Source organism: Apteryx mantelli, chromosome 1 (assembly GCF_036417845.1).
Source record: "Apteryx mantelli isolate bAptMan1 chromosome 1, bAptMan1.hap1, whole genome shotgun sequence".
Lineage (NCBI taxonomy): Eukaryota > Metazoa > Chordata > Aves > Apterygiformes > Apterygidae > Apteryx > Apteryx mantelli.
The window spans coordinates 158,856,283-158,880,008 of record NC_089978.1 but is presented as its reverse complement, the minus strand read 5'-3'; the positions used below and the strand labels follow the sequence as shown (position 1 = coordinate 158,880,008).

Sequence of the window (23,726 nt, the reverse complement as noted above, 5' to 3'; positions counted from 1 at the left end):
CAACAGGTGCAACAACCAAGAAAAACTTGACTGTTTTCTTGAAATAAAACAATGATGGCCTTGAGGTAGGTGGTTTTGAGGTGGGAAAGGACAGTGCTTCTGCCCCAAAGAGGCAAGAGATCCTCTCACTTCCCTGCTGTCTGCTCTATCTCTGCTGGCATCTTAAATATCACCCCTCCAGCTTGGCTCCTCACGGGATCCTCACAGTAATCGCTGTCTTTCTGGGCAAGAAAGACTGACTGTAGCTGTCACATGGGCGTACTGAGTAACTGCCTCATTGGCCATCTTCACTGGCGCAAAATTCTTACCTTTTTTTTTTTAAGATGATAAAATATACAGTGAAGTCTCTGTGTGAGTCTTACTCTTTTTTAGAGCGTGAGCTGATGCAAGTAGTTATTCACCTTATTCACGTCGTGTTGCAGTGGCGGTGGAAGCTATGTCAGAGGACATTCCTCTTATACGAGGAAATCGCTGGCAGGCGCAAACCAGGTGTTTTGCTAGAGGTCTGCCCATTTGCAGATATGTGTTTGGGGGAGGGGGATAAAAATACCATTTGTAATTCTCCTTTGACATCTAGCCTATTGTGGCAATGTTATGCTGTACATAGTACAGTCACTGTGCATAGCAATGCATTGACTAACCACAGTCAGCTGATAAAAAGGGTAAGATTGCTGTCCTCCATCTCCCAAAGACACACCAGCATACAACTAATACTTAAAATAACAGAGGTAGACAGTAGCTCTGTCAGCAAACCTTCAGCAGCAGGACCTTTACAACCTGCTAAGCGGGACCTTTACAACCTGCTAAGCGGTCATCTGTGTGTGACTCAAACCTCTACAGCATGGGCTGTATAGCCTAATAAAGTGGCCTTGGTGTAGTATTTGATGAATTTTTATTCCCATCACAAACACTGCAATTCTGCAGAATTCACAAAGAAGGGTGAGCTCTGGGTAGAGGTTGACCTGAAGGGAGAGGGATATGTTCTCAACCCTGAGCTACGCACGGCATAAGGTTTCAGTGTGAAGAGATAGATTGCAGTTGTAGTATGAGTTTTTGTTGGCTGACTCTATACTTTCTCAGAATAGGTGGTTTATTCTGAAGCAACAAACTCAAAAGTGTGCATGTTGTGGAGTTTTCAGAGACCTGGAACATAATTCTCGTGATGAGCTGTGATGCTAACATACTGTGGTGTGGGTGCACACCGGTTGAAAGGCCCGTTTGTGGAATAGCTGCCATCTTTCTCCAAACTAGGAGGCTGACATAGTGACCTTGAGCATTGAAAGCTTGTGTTGCTGCAGCTTCAGCCACCTGTAAAATGTTTGTATCTCTGTGGGTGAAGCACACACTAAGAACTGTGTCCACTTGACTTCGTTTGTTTTTTATGGGCCTCTGGTGGAACTTAGGATATTCAGGGAAAAAAGGTCCTGTTCATGAAATGCTGTCATACAGCAAGCTTGAGGGCTGGGCCTTCAGCAAGTAGAAATTATCTCCTCTTAAGTTGCTTTGTCTTACAAGTGCTGTTGTCCCTCTCCTTGTCCTTGGTTATACAGATGGTTTCAAAGTTGTTTCAACAATTAATTCTAAGCATCTTCTTTTCTTTATTTCTTTCATTGTGCTTCTCGATGTCTGTCCTCCACACCTTCCCCTTAATAGTACCTGGATGCCCACCCTAGTTTCTTGCCTTGTGCCTGTGCACAAAGTATCTTCCCTTTCCTCCCGCAGATTTCCCTTGGAAATCTTGCCTTGCTGTGGGGAATGGGAACCCACGTCTTTCTCTCACCTGCACTCTCATGAGGCCAATAAAAGTCTGTCTCTGAGAGCTGCTTGTGGGTGTTCAAGGGCGTGGCTGTGCTCCTTGTCGCCACGTTGGACAGACATGAATTGTTTTGGGTCTGAGTTTGAGAACAAGCTCTCCAGGACAGGGTGGGAATGGGCTACAGCTCATAAATAAAGAATAAGCTTACAAAGCAGTGCTTATTTTTCCAGCTGCTGTTCTGAAAGGGAGGACACAGCTCCAGCTGCTAAGGGTTAAAAAGCCTTCCTGACTTACTGCTTTTCAGTTTCCGCAGATGAATTTGATGCCACTTTGGCAATCTTCCCCCTTCTCTCCCCTGGAGAATTAAGATACACCTACCGTCATAACGCAGGCAGGCACACAAGCTGACCAGGAGTGCATGCCCACTCTCAACACTACTAAATCATGTCTGCTGCTGCTACTGAGCTTGCAGGAGGGAAAGCAGTTACCAGGGTTATGGTAGGCTTAATAGGACGGGGGCAAGACTTTTAATAGTATTTTTCTGTGTAAGCACAAACATCCCCAAAAGCTGTGGCTGAGGTACAGGAATACAGTAAGCTTGCTGAGTAGGCAAGTGCAGCGTCAACAGGTGAAAGCTCTCAGTCCTGATAGTTTGTGAGCGGGGAAGTCCATAACGTCAGCCTGGACGCCACACAGATAACTTGCTTTACTGTAAGGCAGAGAGAGCAGCTGAGGCATCGGAGGGAGCTGGAATGAGGACAGTTGCTGGCTAGCTAGAAAGCATTGAGAAGGGAGAATGCTAGCTCTTCTGGGTTGAATTTTCAAAAGCCCCCATTTCAGCACAATGTGTAACTTTAAGCCTATGAATCAACTGATTTTCAGCATGAGTTGGGCCTTTGATGCTTTTGAAATACCCACCCTTAATCTCTCAGGCAAGCTGTGGTACAGCAGGTGCCTAGCTCTAAGCACGTGAATAGTTCCAATTGACTTCTCTGTGTTCTCTAACATTAACTGCAGTTGTTACCTTTCCTAAAGAAAAAAAAAAATCCATCTGCTTTCAATGAGACTGCTCATGCGCTTGAAATGATGCAGCCTGCTGAATCAAGAGGCTAATCATTTAGGCCCTAATCCTGCAAATATTTACCCACGTGCTTTAGCTCTGTTACTGGGAATAGTCCAGCTGACTTCAGTGGAACAACACTTATTAGTAGTGCTAAACTCTTGTATAAGGGCTAGCAGCACCACAGCTCTGGTCCTTCTCAGTTTCCCATCTACAAAATGAGTTTAATATCCTGCCTGGATCCCTTTTTCCTGAAGGGTTTGGGGTTTGAGTCATTTATTTGTTTAACCTAACAAATTTGTTTGATTTTCTTTTTGTAACCAATGAGCTATATAACATTTTGAATAAGACTCCCCATGATCCCTGCTTTGACAATCCCTCAACCAAATTGGTGAAAAATGTGCGCATTCTAAAACAATAAGAAGTAGCTGAGATCTCGCAGAAAAATAACCGTCCAGCCTTACAGCTCAGCTTTCCTATGTCAAGTATCAGCCAAGAGCAAGTATTTCCAGTTCCACAGCTAAGCCCCTTATGTAAGGGGCTGTAAAAGAAACAGCTAGATCTTATCAGTTGTCAAAAAACTGTTTAGTGACTTTAATTTTCTTTATAAAATGTAATATCTGTCAGAGGTAAAGAATATATATCTCCTCCCAACTTAGCAGTCAAGGGTAGTTGCAAAGGGCAAGTAGTGTGGATATTCATAGATGTGTGATTACAGGCATTTCTGTTGAAGGAGAGAGGAACACTGATGCAATATTAGTCATTTTTATTGGCTTAATATTCTTTTTTTTATCACCATATCCAAACTGCTACATCTTTCTTCAAATAGATTGTCCATCTAAGATACGCTATTGTTCTTTTCATTTCTAATCCAGTGCTCTCTGCCTCCTTGTGGAAAGCCACAATAGAGAGTTTTGCCACCATTTGCCCTTTCCCCAACCGAAAGATCCCTGCTCCTGCAAGGATTGCATTCAGCTTCCAGACTCCTGTGCAATAACTTTGTCCCTAACAGCTTCCGCTCCTTCTCTGTCTTCTCTGTTTCAAGTGGCAATGCTTTAGGACAAGAGGGGCCTCTCAGTGTGTTTTTCACAGTGCCTAGAACAACAAGACCTTGTATCCTCTTTGGGGCACCCAGGATCCTGTGATGTTAGCCCAGGAGAAGTCTGGCTGGTGAGAACTTGTTTGTGAATGCAGCACCCTGATGCATTATTTAGTGGAAAAGATAGCTTTTCAGTCACAAGTCCTGGGAGTGAGCTGATGCGTTGCAGCTTGTGAATGCTGGGGGAGAAGCTTGTGCACAGACACGCTGAAGTGAACCCACCCGTGCTCCTTTTAGCGCTGTGAGAAGTAAATAAGGAAAAAAGTGTCCTTGAAAGCAAACTGCTCTTGGTGCATGCTCCACTTGCTTCCTTTCCCTGGGTAAGAAGCATTGCTGCAAGCAGACAACAAACTGCCCTGCCACAGGCCAAGAGCAGAATAACCAGCTCGTCTCTGGACTGGACATGCCAGCGAGAGAGAACAGAGATGAGACCCCATGGGAAAGGGAGCTCCCTCTTTTTAAAGTGTGCACTTGAGAAGTTAAAAGAGGTATTCCTTTTTCTCCTTGGCATTTTTGCTTCTGTTGGGGCTGTTTCTACCATTAAGCCTAATTACTTAGCTTTTTATGTGCTATCCATTTCTTTTCATCATTTTAAAAACTTCAGTTGCCATAACAACATAATGCAATCAGTGAAACATAGCAGCTATTTTCTGTAGTCAAGGTCTGTGCACTGTTAAGGATGTGAGCCATTTAAGCAAATCTTCACCATCCCCCTTCCTCCCTCCTCTTTTTTGCCCTCTCTTTTTCTCTCTAAACAAGCTCATAACAGGAAGGAGTAACCATCAGGAATAATTAGACACAATAGCGGAGCAAATCCCAATTGTGCTCATGCAGTCTAGTCTAATGAACTTCTAGCACTAATCTTGGAAGTGTTGATGTTCCTTTTTAATCACTTCTTTGATGTCATAGATAGATTAGCTACAGCAGGACCTTGATAATTCACACTAGAGTCGGGAGACCCATTGCTTATTCAGAGGAAGGAAAGAAAACCAAAATATTCTATATGGCAATATATACTTTGCTCATTTTTTCTTCATTCATTCCTCAGGTTCAAACATTTCCTGAAAATATATGCCCATTGTATATTAGTAAATAGAATGGAGTATATTTTGTAAATTCATGGGATTTAATCATGAAAATTCGTAACATCTATTATTAAATCATTGCTGGAAGGCTGGTAGAAACCGCCACATTTTTGTGTGGGTGGTGAGACTTGCAACAAAGCATAGTATAACTGCTGGGCCTCTACTGCACACATATATAAAAAGCAGTCTGAAAATAAATCTGGCAGTCTGGTTCAGTGCTATTCTAAGCAGTGTGAATGTAAGATCTATCCACAATGTCTTACTCAGTCCTTGACCTCCATGAAAGCTTTCCTGGAATAGCAACGAGTGAGTTTTGAAGCCTAGGATTTGGCTTAAACAGCCTTTATCTGGCAAAGGACTTAAGGCTACGCTCTACCTTTAGTCGGTCAGGAACAGAGTCTTCTGGTGGCTTCTGAAATGGTCATTGCCCATTCACTCTTTCCTGTTGTATGGTTGTGTTTCAGCACGTTGTCCAAGCAAAGGAAGAACGTCATCAGCTGTGTCACTGTGCATGATTCCCCCTACTCCGATTCCTCCAGCAACAACAGCCCTTACGCAGTGCAGCATCGCGCAGGGCAGAACAATGGGAACACCTACGACACCAAAGGGGTTCCAGAGACTCACTGCAGTGGGAACCCCCGAACGATCATCGTGCCACCACTGAAAACCCAGGCCAGTGAGGTGTTGGTAGAGTGCGATAGCCTGGCGCCAGGTAAATTGCACCTCTTCCGTCAAGAAAATTAGTAAGAAATAAATGATTTATCTTGGAAGAATCTCATTGTTCGGTTTCATTTTGTTTGTTTGCTTGTTTTGTTTTCTAAAGAAACCGTGCTCCTGTCCTTCTCTCAAGTGACACATCTGTTCTTGGGAGCCATATTGCATTATTAATGTACTCTGGTACACCCAGGAGTCACGGGGACAAGTGTCATTCCCAGTTACTTCTGTAATAATCCAAGAACAGAATGAAGCCTCTAGTTCAGCATTTGACATAAAAGGCTCCCAAATGCAAGTGTGAACCTTTCCTGCCGTGCCTTTCCGTAGGTTTACTTTAATATGGGTAAAAGATTGAAAACACATGTGCGTTTTCATCCAAACCTTTTTTTCGTTTCTGGGGAGAACATTTCCCCTGGATCTTCATTATTGGACAGATGAGGTTTGCTCATCCGGAGCCTTTGCAATTATAGGTAGTATTATATGTTGAAAAGGGGCTTATATGGTAAAAGTTTGGCCTGACACAATTAGCTTTGAGCTACTTGGCAGTACTTTCGTTTGACGCAGTCTTGGTGAACACGAAGGCTCGGGGGTGAGCTCCTCACTAGTGCCTCCTCCCTCCCTCCCTACTCACGGTGAGGTCAGCTGAGCCAGGGCCTTTTTGTGCTGTGCACACTATGCTTCCTGCCTCTCTTTGGGATTTGTACCTGCATCTTACAGTTCTCCTGGCAGAACAGTTTCTGATGCTTCTGAAGGATCTGTAAAGCCTTCTCCAGGCCCAGTTTGGGGTCCAGATATCGGGTTTGTGTGGCTGCCTCTAGGATAACAGGCTGGCCCATGTTTATGAGACACTGTTGTGGTATTCTGTTAATTAAGAGAGACCATTTTCTTATCCTACTTCTGTTGAATGTCTCCTCCCAAAAGGCACGCTGGAGGAGATTCTGTGAGGAAAAGGTAGGGTGATCAATTAAAGAATGTGATGTAAGCTACAAATGTGTTTCCTTTCCTGGCACAGTCACCACCAGTCACCACTCATCCTCCTACAAGTCCAAGTCCTCCAGCACCGTGACCTCCACCAGCGGTCACTCTTCAGGGAGCTCGTCTGGAGCCGTTGCCTATAGGCAGCAGCGACCAGGAGCACATTTCCAGCAGCAGCAGCCTCTTAATCTAAGCCAGGTAAGTAAACCTAGATAGAGAGATTTTGACAGTACATCATCAAGACATAACCCACTGCTACACCAGTGTGGGCTGTCCTGTTCCAGCCTAATAATAGTTGGGCCCTGTGTTGAGTTTGATCAGCTTGTTTTGACTTTACTGCAAATCTTGATCCTCTAGCTCAAGCAGGAGAGGCAGTGCTGATCCCACCCCTGAGTGGGCTGGCAGTACACTTAAAGTGTATTTTGAAGTCAGACGATCCAACAGCATGAGTGGGAATAATGCAAAAGATGCTGTGGCTCAGATACAAGGGAGTGAAACAGAACCGTGTAGGAAGGTCTGAATTCTCCCTAGTTATAGATGACTGTGGGGAGAGTATCTTTAAAGTGAAGGGAGTGCATCAGTCTGGCTGCAAGATTGGGAGAGGTCCCCAGTCAGATGTGACAAGGAAAAGCTGAGCCTCTATACATATACATGACCTGTTGTCAGGTAATGAGTTTGATCTATTCCATGATAAATCTGTGCTGAGATCTAGGCAAATCCCACTACTTGACAGCATGCAGTTCTCAAGATGTTTCACAGTCTGTGATTGAAACACCCAGGGGCTCCCTAGGAGCTTCAGTAAATAACATCCTTTTCACGTACTGCACCTGGGGCCCATCTCTCTCTGAGGTGAGGTAATGGGAGTAAGGAAGTTACAGCAAAGCTATCAACATTTCAGCAGAAGAAAGTCTGGAAAGCTCAGAGAACAATGTGGGTTTGAATTCAGAGCTGAATGTAAGCAGAACTGGTTAAAAAAATAAAAAATTTTGGTGGGGGGGGCAGGGAGGGGATGCCCCTTGTTCCTCAAAATGCAGTTGAAATGGAAAAAATTTAAACTCATTTGAAATAAAAATGAGTGAAAATGGAGGAAGCAGGTGAGATGCTGTTTCTAACAGTGAGGGAGGAGTTTGGCTCCTGCATTTTAGACCACAGTGACAGCACAGGGAGTACTTAGGAGGAGGATGAAAAGGTTTGGAAAAATAGAAGGAAATAATATGGAACATTATCCTTCTTGTCTTCTAATTCCTGTTTTATTGATTATTTAATACTCTGACTACACCATAGTTATAAATGACCAGGAAAACTCTTTGACACTATTGTGCAATGCAAAAAAAAGAACCCAACAGCGTAGAAAATCTCTGAAAAAGAACATCATTCCTCTCCTGCTGCAAGAAGTTGCCTGTGCTCAAGTAGTTAGAGCTGATTACATGAGGGTACCAAGCACCTTCAGGATCTGATCAGACTGAGGTTTTTGTCTTTAAAAAATAACAAAGTCATTTTACTAACCAAGGAAATGATAAAAGCAAAGACCAAAACTGAACAAAAATACATTGCTGGTTCCAGGAACAATTAGTTAACTTCATTCCCTTGAACTCTGAGTGCAGCATATTTCCTCAGCAGTGAGTTCTCTAACAAAAGCTGTGTGTTCTCTTGAGTACCTGGATTTGCAGAAGACGTTCTCGGGACCCGGGCATCTGCGGTTGGGTCTTCATGGTAGTAGCTATGTCAGCAGATCATGGCTCAAAGTGGGGGACTCTGCTGTCCTCCTGGGGGCCATTTTGGTGAATGTGTGAAACTACAGGGCCATCCTAAGCCTGGCAGGGACCCTCTGCCATCCCCTCTTTCCAAGGGAAGATTGTGGTGATGCTGAGAATGTCAGGAGGAGTGCAGGGAAGTTTTCTGAGGCCACCTTGGTTTCGGAGGGAGGCTCCCAGGCACCACCAAAGATGTAAAGAGCCGTCTCTTGTCTTGTAACTGCCTTTGACTGTTGCTGTCTTTATCCAGGCCCAGCAGCACATCACGACTGATCGCACAGGGAGTCACCGGAGACAGCAAGCCTACATCACTCCAACGATAGCTCAGGCCCCGTACTCTTTCCCGCACAATAGTCCCAGCCATGGTACAGTTCATCCTCACTTGGCCGCAGCTGCCGCTGCTCACCTGCCCACCCAACCCCACCTCTACACATACACCGCCCCCGCTGCACTGGGCTCCACAGGCACCGTTGCTCACCTGGTGGCCTCCCAAGGGTCTGCGCGGCATGCTGTGCAGCACACCACCTACCCCGCCAGCATCGTCCACCAGGTCCCTGTCAGTATGGGCCCGCGCGTTTTGCCCTCACCCACCATCCACCCGAGTCAATACCAGGCTCAGTTTGCCCATCAGACCTATATCAGTGCTTCTCCAGCCTCCACAGTCTACACTGGATACCCACTGAGCCCCACCAAGGTCAACCAGTACCCTTACATCTAAACACTGGAATAAGGAGCAAGAGACACACCCGTCATGAGGGAGTGAGGCGGCTGCTTTTGTACTGAAGAACATGACAAACTAACAATGCAATGGGAGGCTCACGTGAAACTTGAACGAAGGAGACTTTAAGGAAGAAACGAGAAAGAGGAAAGAAGGGGGAGAACCAATTCTACACTTTTTATTTAAAAAAAAAAAGAAAATGGAAAAAAAGAACAGAAAAAAAAATAAAACCACAAAAACCAACCATTCTGCACCAAACTAGAGAGAGAGAGAAGCAGAAGGACCCTCCAGTGGGGTCCTGTGTTTTGAAGAACTTCACCAATAGACTTTTAAAGATTATTTTCATCCAATAGTGAGCTACATTTAGAAATTTCTTGTCCAGAACACCTAAAATGAAATCCATTAGGTTTTTAATCCAATAGGTATATGGATTAGGGATTTATCCAGAATTTCAAAGGGTTTATGCCCCATCTTTGCAGTGGTCTCTGTATCTCAAAACATACATGAGATTTTGGGTCTTTTATGGAAACAGAAAGTGGGTAAGGGAGGCTGGTGGAGGAGAGGAAGATGTTGTCCCAGTGCTCTAAATTCTGGTCTAATGCTAATACACCTAACCATACGTGGGCAAAACAGAACATACAGCACTGGTCAAGATCAGAAGCAATGGGGTTGTTTTCCCTTTCTTTGAATACACTGGATAAATCCCTGAGAAATGCTATTCCTAAACAAGATCTCTAATAATGTATGTTGGATTTCAGTTTCATTTTATTTTATTTGGAAATTTTCCTTTTAATCCCTAGCCATTTTAGTATAGGAGGAGACATTTTAGCTGGCCCCCTGATAGAATGTAGCACTATACAGGTCATCCACCCTTTTTACTATTTTATGTTGAACTTCAATGATACCAATAGACTATTCCTCAATGTGATTGCACAAAGAAAAGTGATATAACATAGGCATGTAACAAATGTGATTGTCCAGGTATGTATGTTTGTATGTATGTGTGTGTGCAGATGCTGCCTTCTCTCTGTGGTGTGTTCCTCAGCACAGCCATTACAACTGTCACAGTCTTAGTTTTACATCATTCCCTCGTAGTGCCTTACCGAACTACAGATGCGGTTTAAGGGTTTACTTCCACTGGTACTCCTAGAAACTGACTGAGGCTAGTCGGAATTTAATCTCAGCTCTTTTTCTTTTGGGGTTGTTATTGCTGATTTTCTTCTTGTGGCATTTTGGGTTTTTTTTTCCCCCCATGTTGTCAATCTTAGCTCACTTGGCAAGGTGTTGGGGAGGCTGGTAGGGGTTGGAAGTGCATATGTCTGGGTGTTTTGTCTAGCACTGTATGGGCTGGAAGTGACCAGGCTGGTTGTGAGACCCAGCATGACTTCCAAAGGGTCTAAGGATTTGCTTGTGGCTTGGTCTGTTTCTTTCCTATTGAAATACTAGGTTTCCTCCTGGGAAATTGAATTCTCATTCTGCTGTTTGCTAATGTTCTTCATGGAGTAGAAGGATAGATTCCTCCCATCTTTGCTTTAGAAATATCCAGCCTGTCAAGTTGTCCTGGTTGTATGTCTGAAATGGGAACAAAACTTTAGCCCGTGAAAGGGGGAAACACTAGTCATTGCCAACGTCTCTCACTACATCCATCAATGGGAGGGGGTAGAGAAGGAGGTAAATTGGGCGTCCAACAGTAAACATGAGAAAATCCAGTTGAGAGAGTCAAACTCAGGTTTCTTAAGTGAAAAGCGAATATTTTAAGACATTGGGCCATACCCACTGTAACATAGTTGTGACAATATCAGTTTTCCCTCCTCCCTTCTCAACTACTTTGTGAAAGATTTTCTGCTGTGGTAGAGTCCCCTTGAAGCAGGGAGCGTGTTGTTACTGTGGCTCCTCCACGCCAAAGGAACACTAAGCGCTCTTGCTTTTGACAGGTTTCTAACAGGAGCCTTTTTCTACAATTGGATTTGGTTAGGAGGGAAGTTCTGCTGATAACAGCAGTTGCACTATTGCATTGATATTCAGAAGTGTCTCTAGAGTACTCCTGTATATGAATAGGCTTGGAAGGAAGCAGAGAAAAGAGTTTGATGGAAAGTTTCTGTGAAAGCTGAAGTCTACATGGCTGTTCAGTTCCACTCTAGATTTCCCTGTAACTAGAGCATGAAGTATTTAAGTATTTTACAAGATGCCAGAAAATAGCAGGTTCATTGGCAGAGTGATGAGGGATGCATTCCCTGGGTGGCAATAAGGAAGAGGGTTCTCTCAGGTGGGAAGAGTTGGCAAAAAGACAAGCACAAGTGTATTGCCTTGCACTGAGTGCTTGGCTGGCCTGGAAGAAGAAGGGATTCTGCTATGTATAGATGGTTCAGCAAGATTATTGTCTTCTGGTAAACCACCCAATAGCCTCTGTGGTTGCCAGCTCTGATTCCTGGACTGTCCTTGCACAGTTTTCTTTTCCTACCTGTCCTTCATTCCAGCTCAATATACTGTAGATGAGGATGTGATCTCCCAGCAGTCTATGCACCTTACTCTCTTCCTTTGGAAAGACAACACTTCCCCTTTAATCTAAGGCAGGAAAATAATTTCCCATTTTCTTGATGAAGTTCTGTTGCATTCCTCTCCTGTCCCATCAGTTCAGGAATGAGAGCATCATGCTGCTTGTGTCATGAAAAGGAAAGATAATGTTATTTTATTGTATGGTTGTTATGATTATGATTATTTTATTATTATTATATTTTACTCTGGGTTTTAATTGCACACGCATTCCTTAATCTTTGTGTTATTTTTTCTCTTAGTATTGTTGTTACTGTTGTTAATTTTATTACTCTTTGTCAATGGCATCAGAAGGGTTGCTGTGTTTGTGAAAACTGCAGGAGGAAGGGGAAATAAGATTGTCCTGAAAATGAAAACTCTGCCAGTAACCTAGGAGGAGTGGGGCTGCTATGTGAGAGTGGTTGCAGCCATTGAGAGGGTCAGAAGTTATCCTCCATGTCACATCTGCATTTCAGGACAAGTCCAGAAATGTTTATTCAGAGGCCAAAACCAAACAGCAGATAACATAATTATCTCTCAGGAGGGCTGGATTAAAGGCAGGTAAGGACCCTGGCGCCTTAGGATCCAGCTCACCATCATTTTGTTTGATAGGTCATTTACATGAGATCAAGACCTACTTGTGCTCCAGGCCATGCTCATTTGACCCTTTTGATTAACCCAAGGCCATGCTAAGTATTAGGGGTTCAGTTTCCTAAAGGTAAAAGCAAAGACAGGACTGTTCTCCAAAGACAGGACTATCTGAGGAGCCCCAATGGAGGAGTGAATGGGACTCTCAGTCTGGTCACTGGATAAACAACACTGACACGCAGAGAAGGCATTAGCTAGTTAAAACACAGCCACAAAAAGAGCAGGGTTCCTCTCCTGTTCTTCCACTCTCGCTAAAGATTAATGATGTGTCCATAGGGCCAGGATTCTTTTCTTGCATTTTTTTGTCCTTGATATAGATTCTTCCTTCTTTTATTATTATTTGTTGTGGAATTTTATTAAGCTATTCTAGTTTCTAGCATTTAGGTATTTATGTTTTCATTTGTATCACCTGCTCTGTTAGAATGGGGGGAGCAATGACTGAATTTAAACTCCATTACAAATGACAGGACTTCAGCAGAGACTTAATGTTAATAATGCACTTCAGTACTTTGGTAAAGAAGAATAGATTTAAACCCTTCAAGTTAATTACTTGTTTATATGCTTCTCTGGCTTAGGACCATCAAAGCATGGAAGGTTGTAATCTCAATCACAGTAATATTTGAGTTGAATTTATTGTGTTTTCCCTGTGTACCCCTCTGACCTGCTCTTCCACTTAGGGCTTGAATCTGATTTTTGGGGGGAGTTTGGCAGTAGAGCTGGTAGAACAGCACACACTGGCAATGTGAAAGGATGCATTGCATGTCAGAGGAGGCAGCTGTTTGTGTTGTCCATGCTGGAGTCACTAATTTGCCAGCCATAGCTCTGGCATGGTCAGATGACTGTGGCAATGGGACGCTGCAGTTGCGAGAGATGGACAACATAGTCACTGAACTGCTTTGATGTTGCAATGCTAAGTGAGAGTAGTGCTTTCTGTTGGGCATGGGGGAAGTGAACAATGCCTCCTCCCTCACTCCTGCATGAAGACATAGTATGGAAAAGTGTGATCCCGTTAGCCACATGGGAAAGTGGACCATATTATCAGAAGAAGTAAAAGCATAGCATGCTTTTGGTGCCACGTATATAATAACAGCCAGCTTGTTGTTTGCAAAGTCCTTTGGAGAAGAAATGGGATAGGTGTGTTTGGGTTGGGTTGGTGTTCTTTGTGTGTGTGGAGTAAACTGCATGGAAACTTGAGAGAGGAAGTGAATGTTTAGATACTGGAATTTTTATGGGTGGCTTATGGCTGGCACAGTGAAAAAGTGGTTCCTTTCCTCATCATTTTGTCTTGCATTCTTCTCACATGGGAAGCAGAAAGACGCATGGACATCACCACTCCTTAGAGGTGGATGTTCAAACTACTGCTGTGAAACCAGAATGTGGAAGGGAGTGGAAAAAATAAGTAACATGAGCAGAATGGAAGAACTGAATGGAAGCATTTCTCACTGGAGACTGGGTCAAATCCAGCAGTTGGAGAGAGCAAATGCAATTCCATCCCCCTCAGCAGAGCTGTCCCTGCTTGTGCCCAACGAATTGTCTTGTCTTTCTCTCTCTCTCTTTCTCTAGTAGATTTGTCATAATACAAAACATTCCAGGAAAGGGACACTTCTATCTCTGATGTTTTTTTCTTCTTCATACTTTCAAGGGATTATGTCTCACAATTCGACTTGAAAGAAATTCTATTAGCAAACTTGAAGGGAAGATAAACCCATGTTTTTATTTAACCAAAGAAATTTTTTTTTTAAAGAGAGAGAGAAAGAGACCCCCAGCCATTTCAGGTATAGAACTAAGTCACAAGTCATGACTGTCAGGCAATAGTGCTAAGCTATGGAATTCCATCTTTCTTTTGTCTTCTTTTTCTCTCTCAAGTTTCTATCATTGTTTTGAGTAGCTAGCTTGATGAGCAGAGAAATTCACACTAAATACTGCTGCTATCCTAAACTTTAGGGGATGTCAAAAACTTTATTCTTCTCTCATTATTGTTCACATTAATTAAAATGTGTCAGTGGCAACAATGCAGTGTTGAAATTGTGAGCTGCATAGTGGGGATAAGCTTCTGGATGCTCTGCATGCTTCTGTAGTGTATCCTTCTCTGGATTTAGGGTGCTGGTTTTGTTCGGTGGTCAGACCGAGAACAGTGCTGCAATGGACAGCTTATGTGTTTTTCCATGCCTTGGAAATCAGCCCAACAGAGAGATCAGCAGTGCTACCTTTGGGCCAAATTCTGGATACCTGTGTGCAAGGTCTGAATAAATAATTTTTGTTCAGGGCAGGCAACACACAAGGGAAAAAGTTGTGAAGGGAATTATTTCTTCCTTCCTACTGACATCACTGTGCCTGCTGGGATCCCATTTTCCATGGGATCTTCAGAGCAGTGGATCTGCAGTTCTGGACATTCGCCCATGTCATCACCTTGTCCCCAGGTCTCCCAGGCACTTCTGTGAAGAGCTCCTGTGTCCAACATATATGGAGTCCCCCAGCTTACTTCTTGTGGCCTGCTTCTGTGCATAAATCTGTGCAAATCATTTTACTCCTTCCGTACTCACAGAGGAGCAGATGGGTCTCTGTTCCTGGGTTCTTGCACTGCCATATTCCAGCAAAGCTGCCTTTGAAGACAATGAGCATTTCACCGAAGGGTGGACCTGGCCCCAGTCAAGGGCCTGGACTCTGAGCAAAGTACAATATTTTACAGCAGTGGCCAAAGCCGTTGTGGTAGTACTGTGGTAAACTGTAGCATTTGGGCTCCTTGCTGGAGTACTGGTTTTGAAGCTCCATGCTGGTCCCTGTCCCAGTGATACCTCCTTCCCACAGTCCAGGAATGTCACTACTTCAGAGTGACACCACCACATACATCAGTGCGCTCATCTCCCACCCCGGGAACACAGCAGGACCCAGCACAGGGACAGGCCAATTGAAGTAAGTCTGGGTAGCCTTCAGATCAGAACCAAGGACTCTGTACTGAAGATACTTTTGCCCATGACAAAATTAATTTTGGGAGTGACCCCCACAGTGGAATTAGTCCCCTGTACAAAGCTGCTCATGCAAGTAAAGGTTTGCAGAATCGGACTCTAGGTAAGCCAGGCTGAGCTCTGCATGTGTCAAATGGAAAGACACATTTTACAGCATTTACACGAATCAAGAATGAAATTTGAATGGTAAATTAGCTTGATTCTTCAGAAGTCTTATGAAGCATACTATGAGGCTTTGCTCTCTGCATTTATAGTTTGAAACTCCTGTTTCTCATTTACGGGTTAGCTTTGTCCTTCCACTTTTAGCCGTGCTGCTATAACAGACTATTCATGTGTGTTTGAAGATAGTTTTTGTTTTTAATCTTTTGCTTATCATAGTTAATCTAAGAAAGGCAATACTAAAGGTATATTTTTTTCCAAAAATGATATTTTTTACTGCACTGATAAATATTGTGACATCTCTGTTCTTAACTCTTTAGCTGTGAGGGGAACTGTGTGCAGATTCACACAAACCTTGTAAATATTTGTGTGTATGTCTGACAGCCAGGGATTTTTTTTTCTTTCTTTAAAACAAGGTTTCCTCTTTGAAACAAAAAGCAATGGGCAAAATGCTCAGAGCAAAAGAAAAGCTTATCCCACTTTCAGAACATAGCCAAGGAGTTTTTGCAGTGCTGGCATAGAGTTAATATTTAATGCAGATGTATTTTGATTTTTTTTTTCAGGAAATTGTTTGGAAAGGAATAAGAAAGTTAGAAAAGCTTTCGTCTGGAATTCTGATCAGAAATGTTACTCATCTATTATATGGCACCTCTGATTTTTTTTTTTTTTTTTAATATTGGCTTGTTCTAGGCTTGCTTGCCTGAGTTCTAGGTTAGTCTGTAGGTGTTCTGGGCTCACCTGCTGCTCTAGAACCGCTGACTCCTTTGGAAGCAAACCCTCCTGATCAGGATTCTGGATTCTGATTGCTATAAAAGGTATTCCCGAATATTGTGGAATACCTTCAGTTTTTTAAAGAAGGATTTAGATACACTTATATTACGCAAACTGTGACCTAATGGCAATAATTACCTCAAATGTGGGCATTCATCCTGGTTTTAGCCTTTTTGAAAACATGTAGCCAGCTTGAACTTTGATTCAAAGACTATAAACTCTGTATGGGCGGAATAATGATAAATGCCCACCCTGGTCATTGTTGCTTGAGTGAATTCTGAAGACAGTGAATCTTTAAAAAGAAAAAATTAAACCAAGGAATAGATTACTCTTTTATGTATTTTAATCAATTGTGATGTTAAAATGCACATGTAAGTATATATGTTTATAACTACTGTAAAATGCTTTGGCCTTCTAGAAGATATTTAATGAGTCACATTTTAAACCAATATGAACTGAATAATAGACTGTGGCAACTTAAACAGTTTTCTGGCTACATTTTATAGTTATTACAGTGTTTTATAGTTTACATTTAAACTGGTACTTTTTAAGGGAAATCTTGTGTTTGTAAGTGACACCTTCAAAAACTCAATACAGCTGCCTCTTTTTAATTTTGCCCTTTAAAATGGAAAAGTACAAGTGTGTCTTTAATATGTATATTGTGTTTTGAGATATAACATAGTGTTGGAAAGTCAATCCAGATCAAGTAATCCACTGTATTCCAAAGTCTGGTTTAAAAAAACACTCCACCCACTTTGAAGTTTTAGCACGTGTAGTCCAACAGATGAGCTATTTGTTTGCTTGTTTTAATAACGTACTCTATCAAAGCTCCTTGGGTTGAAGCAGGGAGCACAGTACTTCTAGACCCACTATTCTGTGTAGGATCCTCATCTGGATGAAGATATCCATATAAGGAGAATGAAGGATATTCAAAGGAAGGAATGTATTGTACTGTTGATAACTCATTAGCTGACTGATTGATTCCTGAGTTAGTGAATGCCTGTTTTATTTTGTTTTTTTTTTGTGTGTGACAACCCCTCAGAGGCAATGCTGTAATTTGGCTTTCATCTGTTCACCCCTTTATTACAAATGACGCTTACCACCCCAAAAGTGTTTTGAACCAGTAAATGAAATACAAAGTTCATTGATCATCTCCTTGTCAACTTTGTTTTCTTAGCCAATGTCAGTTCCCATCAATGCTGTTTCCTTGCTGTTATAAGTTACCGTGTATTTTGCATTTTGATATATCACATTACCCCCCTCCCCAGTCTCGCTTAGCCATGAGTACCTGTCTAGTTTTGTCTTCGTTTTCTTTCATTTGGGTAACCAATGAACAAGGTATAAAAGTCTGCTGGGCAAAGTGGTACTTTTAGTTCATGAAAATACAGGAATTGGCATTCAAAAGAAAAAAAAATCTATCTATCTGAAGAGCTGAGCTTCAGTTGTGGAGCTTGGGTACTCGTGGGAAGGCTCCTTGTGTTTTTCCGTCATGCCTGACACAGCTGTATCAGCGAGCTTAGGAACAGAGGTAGTAAAAGTGAGTGGTCAGTGCTGCTTTGCAGTTGGGCTCCTGTGCTGCTCCCAGTACAATCAGTGGCCGGGAGGTCAGGCCAGAGCAATCAGCCCAGCCTCCTCTGTTACCTCCATTCATGGCTGCCCTGTGTGCCCTGTAATCCACATTACCAAAGCAATAACTTAACGTATGACAGCAGAGGACTGTGAGCAGCAGTTGGGCAAACTGGAAAACGTCCACCCTCTCATAGCGCACAGTCACCCAATCACCATATTTTGCTGCCTGCAGCGGCTGCCTGCTCTTTTATTATTACGGGGGGAGTCAGACCCGCAAAATGCCAGCACACTCAAATGAAGGAGCGAGAGAGTCTTTCTGAACACTTTGGCTTGGACCTTGCTAAGCAAGAAGGGGTTTCCAACACTGGCAACGCACATCCCGTAGAATCTGAATGGTTACATATAGCACCTCTGCCCTCAGAAAGGAAATCAAACGCTTCTGCAATGCTTCCACGTTACGTGGTTACATACAACACTTCTGGCTTTTCTTTTTCCCCCCTTTATTTCTTATGTGTTTGGGTTTTGTTTGTTTTGTTTTGTTCTGTATTCTTCTTGAAATGAAACTTCCATGGATATTCCAGGGCACAACCATTTCAGGTGTAAAAAGGATCTCCTCATCCCATGTTTCACCAACAAAGAAAACAAGGCATTTTGGGTACCAGATTCTCCTTGGGCAGAAGCAGAATGTAGCCTATATCTTTTATACCAAATCAAATTTCTGAAAGGAGAGGAAGTGTAATTAATAGCTTTATTAAAGGAGTGTGTGAGAGAGAGAGAGAGAGTAAGAGAGGGAGAGAGAAAGAAGAAAGAGGGGCATCTAGGAAGTTGAAGAGTCTAGACTTTGGGTAGTTAAAATGAACCAACAGGTGAAACATTTTTTATGAATAGCAAAATCCTTTTCAAAACAAGAGGGGGGAAATGGAGGGAATGTTTTGACTGCCCACAAACCCAGTGTACGCTGGATGGAAAGTGGAAGTTAACATACACTGCACCAAAATTTTTAAGGGGAAGAAGGGGGGAAAAAAGCTGTGAATTACTATCACAATAGCAAGGGAAAAGATGCCCCTGCCCCAGCTCTATATCTTGAATGGTTCTTTCTCTACAGTATCATCTCAGCCCAGTAACCCCACGAAAGCCCTGAGCCGTTGTGTTCCTTCACTGTACGGTTTCTGTAATAAGAGTGTTAATCCATGTTAATCTTTGTGAAAATTATTGTGTGCAACAGTATTTTCTTGTGTACTGCTTTTTTCCTATGTGACCTGTCCCTTTCTTTTTTTTTCTTTTTTGTTTCTTTCTTTTTCCTTTTATCTTTTTTTTTCTTTTCGTAAATATGTCTTTCTTGTTTTTAAAAAAAACAAAAACAAACTGATGTGTTGTAGACCTATATGTAACCTATTCCTTAGTCTCATATTATAGGTATGTTATAAGAATGGATATTTTACTTGGCTTTAGAATGTTTTACAAGAAAACTAATTCTTAACCAATCAAGTTCTTGCTACTAAAAAAAATGCTTGTGTTTTTCATCATGACGTTGTGTGCTTCTAATTAATAATCATTTTCGTTGTAGAAAAATGGAGTGAATTTATATTAGTCTTGGAAACTAATAATAGCATTGTAAATTTATGAGATGATTTTAACAGAAAATACATTATAGAAGAATATAGTTATTTTAATTGTAATATTACTAACTGTAGGGTGAGAAAGGAGGTCCCGTTGTGGTGAACTATGTTATAGCTTGTTATTCACGGTTTCTTTTTGATCATTTTTTCGGTCTCTGAGGTGAAACGAGTTATTAATCAGAATTTGTAAACTCACATATGCATATTGTATATGTGTAGAAATGTAATCACACTTTGTCTTGGAATTACATTAAACTGTTTTAAGTCACTGCAAAGCTTGTGTGTCTGTGTGTCTTCTAACTAGTTAGAGTCTGGTCTGAATATTTGGTTGGTTTTCAATTATTATTGTTTAATCTCCTGAGTCTATTTGAAAAACACCAGTTACAGTGTAATTACTAATAAATAAGTTGCTTCCCTTTGAGGTGACATTTTTAGATTTCTGAGACTAGTAATTTTGTTTCCAGTACAGAAGAGCATCTGTGTTCAGATCTGAGCTTCACAAAAATACAGAAGGGTACTCAGAGCTGCGATTTTAGTTCAGATCCATTTAGAGTTCCCTGGTACTTCCTGTTATGCTGATCAAAGTGTGGGGATCAGTCACAAATATCAATCTGTTTCTTCTTTTCATTATGCCAGAACCCTTGCTTCATTTGTTCCCTTTCATTTCTTTGGCAAGTCCCAGCTGACCTTTGGAAAGTTTATCTAGACATTACAATGCTTAAACAACCACCCGTTGCTGATAGCAATAGGTTTTGCTTGGGCACAGCTTTAGGCTGTGCTTGATTTTCACTGCTAGATGCATTCAGGAGCAAGCTGGAGAGAGGTCTGTAAAGGATGCTGGTATCACCTTGGAGAAGACAAATGGCTCCTCAATACCTGCTTTTAATGGAAGTGGAATAAGACCTACTTGTTTTCGTTGCTGACTTTTCTGAATGTAGTGACTCATTTGCAAGCTACTGGGTTTCCTGGACTACAGAATTCATCTTGTTAATGCAGTCTCTCTATTCCAGTGGATGGTTGGAGGATTTTTAATGGTTTGTACTGTAGTAGCTACAATATGGGGCTACACTTTGCATTATACATCTGATGAATGGGTTATGCAAACATGTGATAATTGCTTGATGGAACTGCACAACACCGCCACACAATGGACTTGCATTAGTAAGTAAATCTCGAGGTAAAACAGGAAGCATATTTTAACAGTGACTGTCTGTAGTAAATCAAAGACTCTCATTTTCATGGCTGGCAGCCCTGGGCTTGGTTGCCAGCGTTCTGTTTCAGGAATTTCTAGAACATCTAATGAGTGTTGCAGAAGTTGTTGCTGTGAATTTCTAGGTAGACATTGAAACTTCTGGTAACAAGAGGTCATGACACCATTCTCCTAGCTGTCTTACACTGGCTTAGACCCCAATTCAGCAAAAGCAATTAGGGCTTTAATGCCTGTGCCTATTCAGCCCACCAATTAAATTTGTGTTTAATTTGAAATCATGCATTCTATTAAACTCCATACTTTTTCAACATAAGCTAACAGGTAATTGCATGCTCAAGTGCTTTACTGGAAATGGAGAGCTTACTGGTTCATGATGCAAGGAAGAGAATTCAATGAATTATCTAACCTCAGAAACAGTGTAACACAATGCAAACATGGGGAAACTCTGCACTAGTTAACCTCGCTCTTCTGGATTTACAGCTATCATTTTTTTTAAGAAAATGTAACTATAAAACTGTAAAAAATATTTGTCCTTCTGTTGCCTGAGACAAAGGCAGATTAAAAATAAATTTAAGTTGAAGAATGAGATTTCTTACCATTTTTTCCCAGGAGAGGGAAAGAGTTTCTCAATTTAAATGGGATTGTTTCTAATGGAACCTTTGATGACTCCCAAGAGGAAATGGTGGGATTTTTCAGCCAGCAGATAAAAGGGTGAAAAATGTTCTTAAGAGAATCAGATACCATCAATGACCCAAATCTGGCCCCTAGACATCCCAACATCAAGGACTAGTCTTCAAGTGCAGTAATTTCCCAGGTTTCTCCTTGGATCAGTTATTTGTTTGCATACCCAGCTGTAAATACTCCTGAGCTCATTTAAAACTAACTTGGTAGGAATGATACTGAAATCCAGGGAAGCTTTGACTCTGAGTAGCAGAAGGCTAGGATTTTGCACACTTCTATTAATATTGCTAGTCACCATTCATCCTGCATTGCTGTGAGCTCATTCAAAAATAGTAAGCACAGCGTGCACAAGGCCTAAAACACATGGCAGGGCTGGAACGCCTCAGCTCACTGTGGAGCTGAAATCAGATATGTGACTGTGGTACCACAGAACTAGCAAATGTGGGGTTGACCCAGAGAGGTGACTCCTGGAGCCACAGACTAGCTGGAGCTTTGGTAACTGCTGCACCTGCAGAGTGCTGAGGCTGAGCAGCTGCTACGAGGGACTGCCTCCAACTTTGAGTTAGTCAAGCACTTTCTAGAGGCAAAAAGGAATCTCTGTTGCTTCTCTGAAAATGGTCGTCTGAGCAAAATCTGTTTATTCAAGGTGGGAATGGCTCTCACCCAAAATTTGGGTGGGGAGGGGGGCAGGTGTATGAGCAGGGCATACACATATCAGTATATCTAATCTTGGCATATGGTGCTTTCCAATGCAGAGGCTATGTTTTAATACTTGATTGTCTAAGGCTTGGCATCTACTTTCATATTTAAACATATGAAGAAAACTTATTTGATTTCCAAAACTGCTCGGCACTTCTGGTTCCTATTCACTTCCAGTGAAATTGGAGAAGGGGACAGGGAGAGGAGGGGGAACAGTCCTGCTCCTTGAAACTCAGATTGTTGCCCTTTAATCACCTACCTACCTGTGTCAGAACTTCACAGTAAACCCCTGCTGAAACTGTGGGCCTGAAGCTCATAACTTCTTGGTTCTTCACTTTCTTATTTTTGCAAGCCATTCTGTGTTACTATTCCAGTCAGCCCAGGGCAAACATGCCTGCATCAGCGTTTCCTGTAATGCAGTTCTCCTTTATGTTTTCTACTGTGAGATTGTTGTGTAAATCATGAGCAATAAAGACTGTTATTTAAGGGCCCCTACATTGCACTGTATATCAAAGTCTGTGGTTTTCAGGGATTTTGCTCAAAGGGAAGCAGCCATGGGCAGAGCTTGATGCACACATCCTGATGCACACTAAAACCAATTTGTCAAGGCAATGCGCTGGGACAGAAACAGGCTTCTTCAAGGCACCACTGCCATCTTTCCTGTGCCAGCCAAGCAGTGTTCAGGGGCCCACCACAAACCAGGGTGCAGCACTCCATCCCCAGAGGGACTTGTCACTTGACTACACATACTATATTCACCCTGTAACAAGGTCCAAGGAAAAGGCTCACTAAATAGCTTAAATATGCTTAACTTCAGGCTGCATTTGTGCACAGGCCTTACTGAACACATTGGGACACATGTTCTGGAGGTGCAAGAGGCCACGAGTCCAGCAGGCATCCAGAACACTTTTCATTTTTATTCAGACAAGCATACTGCCTTGGTTGTATGAACTTGTTAAACACTAAAAAGTTACTTTATTCCCTTTTCTTATTTCCAAGCTTGAAAAAAAAGAAAAACTTGTAATAATATTACACCAAAAAAAAAAAAATTGGAAAAAAACCTCAACCTATGGTTGGAAAGAAAGACTTACTGTACTTCAAAACACTGTGACTGGACCCTGGGACAGAAATTCATGTCCTTTCCAGACAGGCACAGTCTGAAAATCACAAGGAATAATTCATACACAAACAAACAAAGAGCAAGGCTAATCCTACTTCTTCTCAACCAGAATAATATGGTAATGCCTCCACTGCTGCTTTAGACTACTCCGCTCCCCTACAGATTAGGGTTTTGGTCACAGCTCTGCCATGGAGCTCCTTTGCTGCCCTGGAAAAGTTCACTTCAGACCTCTGAGCCTGTTTATCCACAACCAAATACCTTTGTTCTGCCTTTCTATTTCAGACAGCAAGAAATAGCTCTCTCCTGGGTAACCATAGGAATAATAATAATAAAAAAAAGGACTGGAAAGAATTCCAACAGTCATTGATAAAATTTTAACAATACTTAAACTGTATATGCCAGATATTTGTCTAACCTGTTCTTAAAAACTGTCTGTAATGGAAAGTCCCCAGACCGCAGAGCTCTGCTTTGCTTTATGACAGTGAGTCTGTGCTCCTTTGCTATTCAAGTCTCCTTCTTTATCCCTGCCTTTCTTTGCCTCAGTATACCTCCCCTCCTTTTTTTTAATGACCCTTGTCCTGGACCATCCCA

At 42.2% G+C, this 23,726-nt stretch overlaps 1 protein-coding gene across 5 annotated transcripts in view; it reads left to right on the top strand.

Moving 5' to 3' along the window:
* Positions 1–9,391, top strand: part of HIPK2 (homeodomain interacting protein kinase 2) — a 139,108-nt gene extending 129,717 nt beyond the window's left edge. For all 5 annotated transcript variants that reach the window (XM_067308191.1, XM_067308177.1, XM_067308186.1 and 2 more), the window contains 3 exons: positions 5,465–5,712; positions 6,727–6,887; positions 8,694–9,391. In XM_067308191.1, coding sequence (XP_067164292.1) covers positions 5,465–5,712; positions 6,727–6,887; positions 8,694–9,161 — 877 coding nt within the window. In that variant the 3' untranslated portion in view covers positions 9,162–9,391. The remainder of the gene's footprint in view (positions 1–5,464; positions 5,713–6,726; positions 6,888–8,693) is intronic.
* The last annotated feature ends 14,335 nt before the right edge of the window (positions 9,392–23,726 follow it).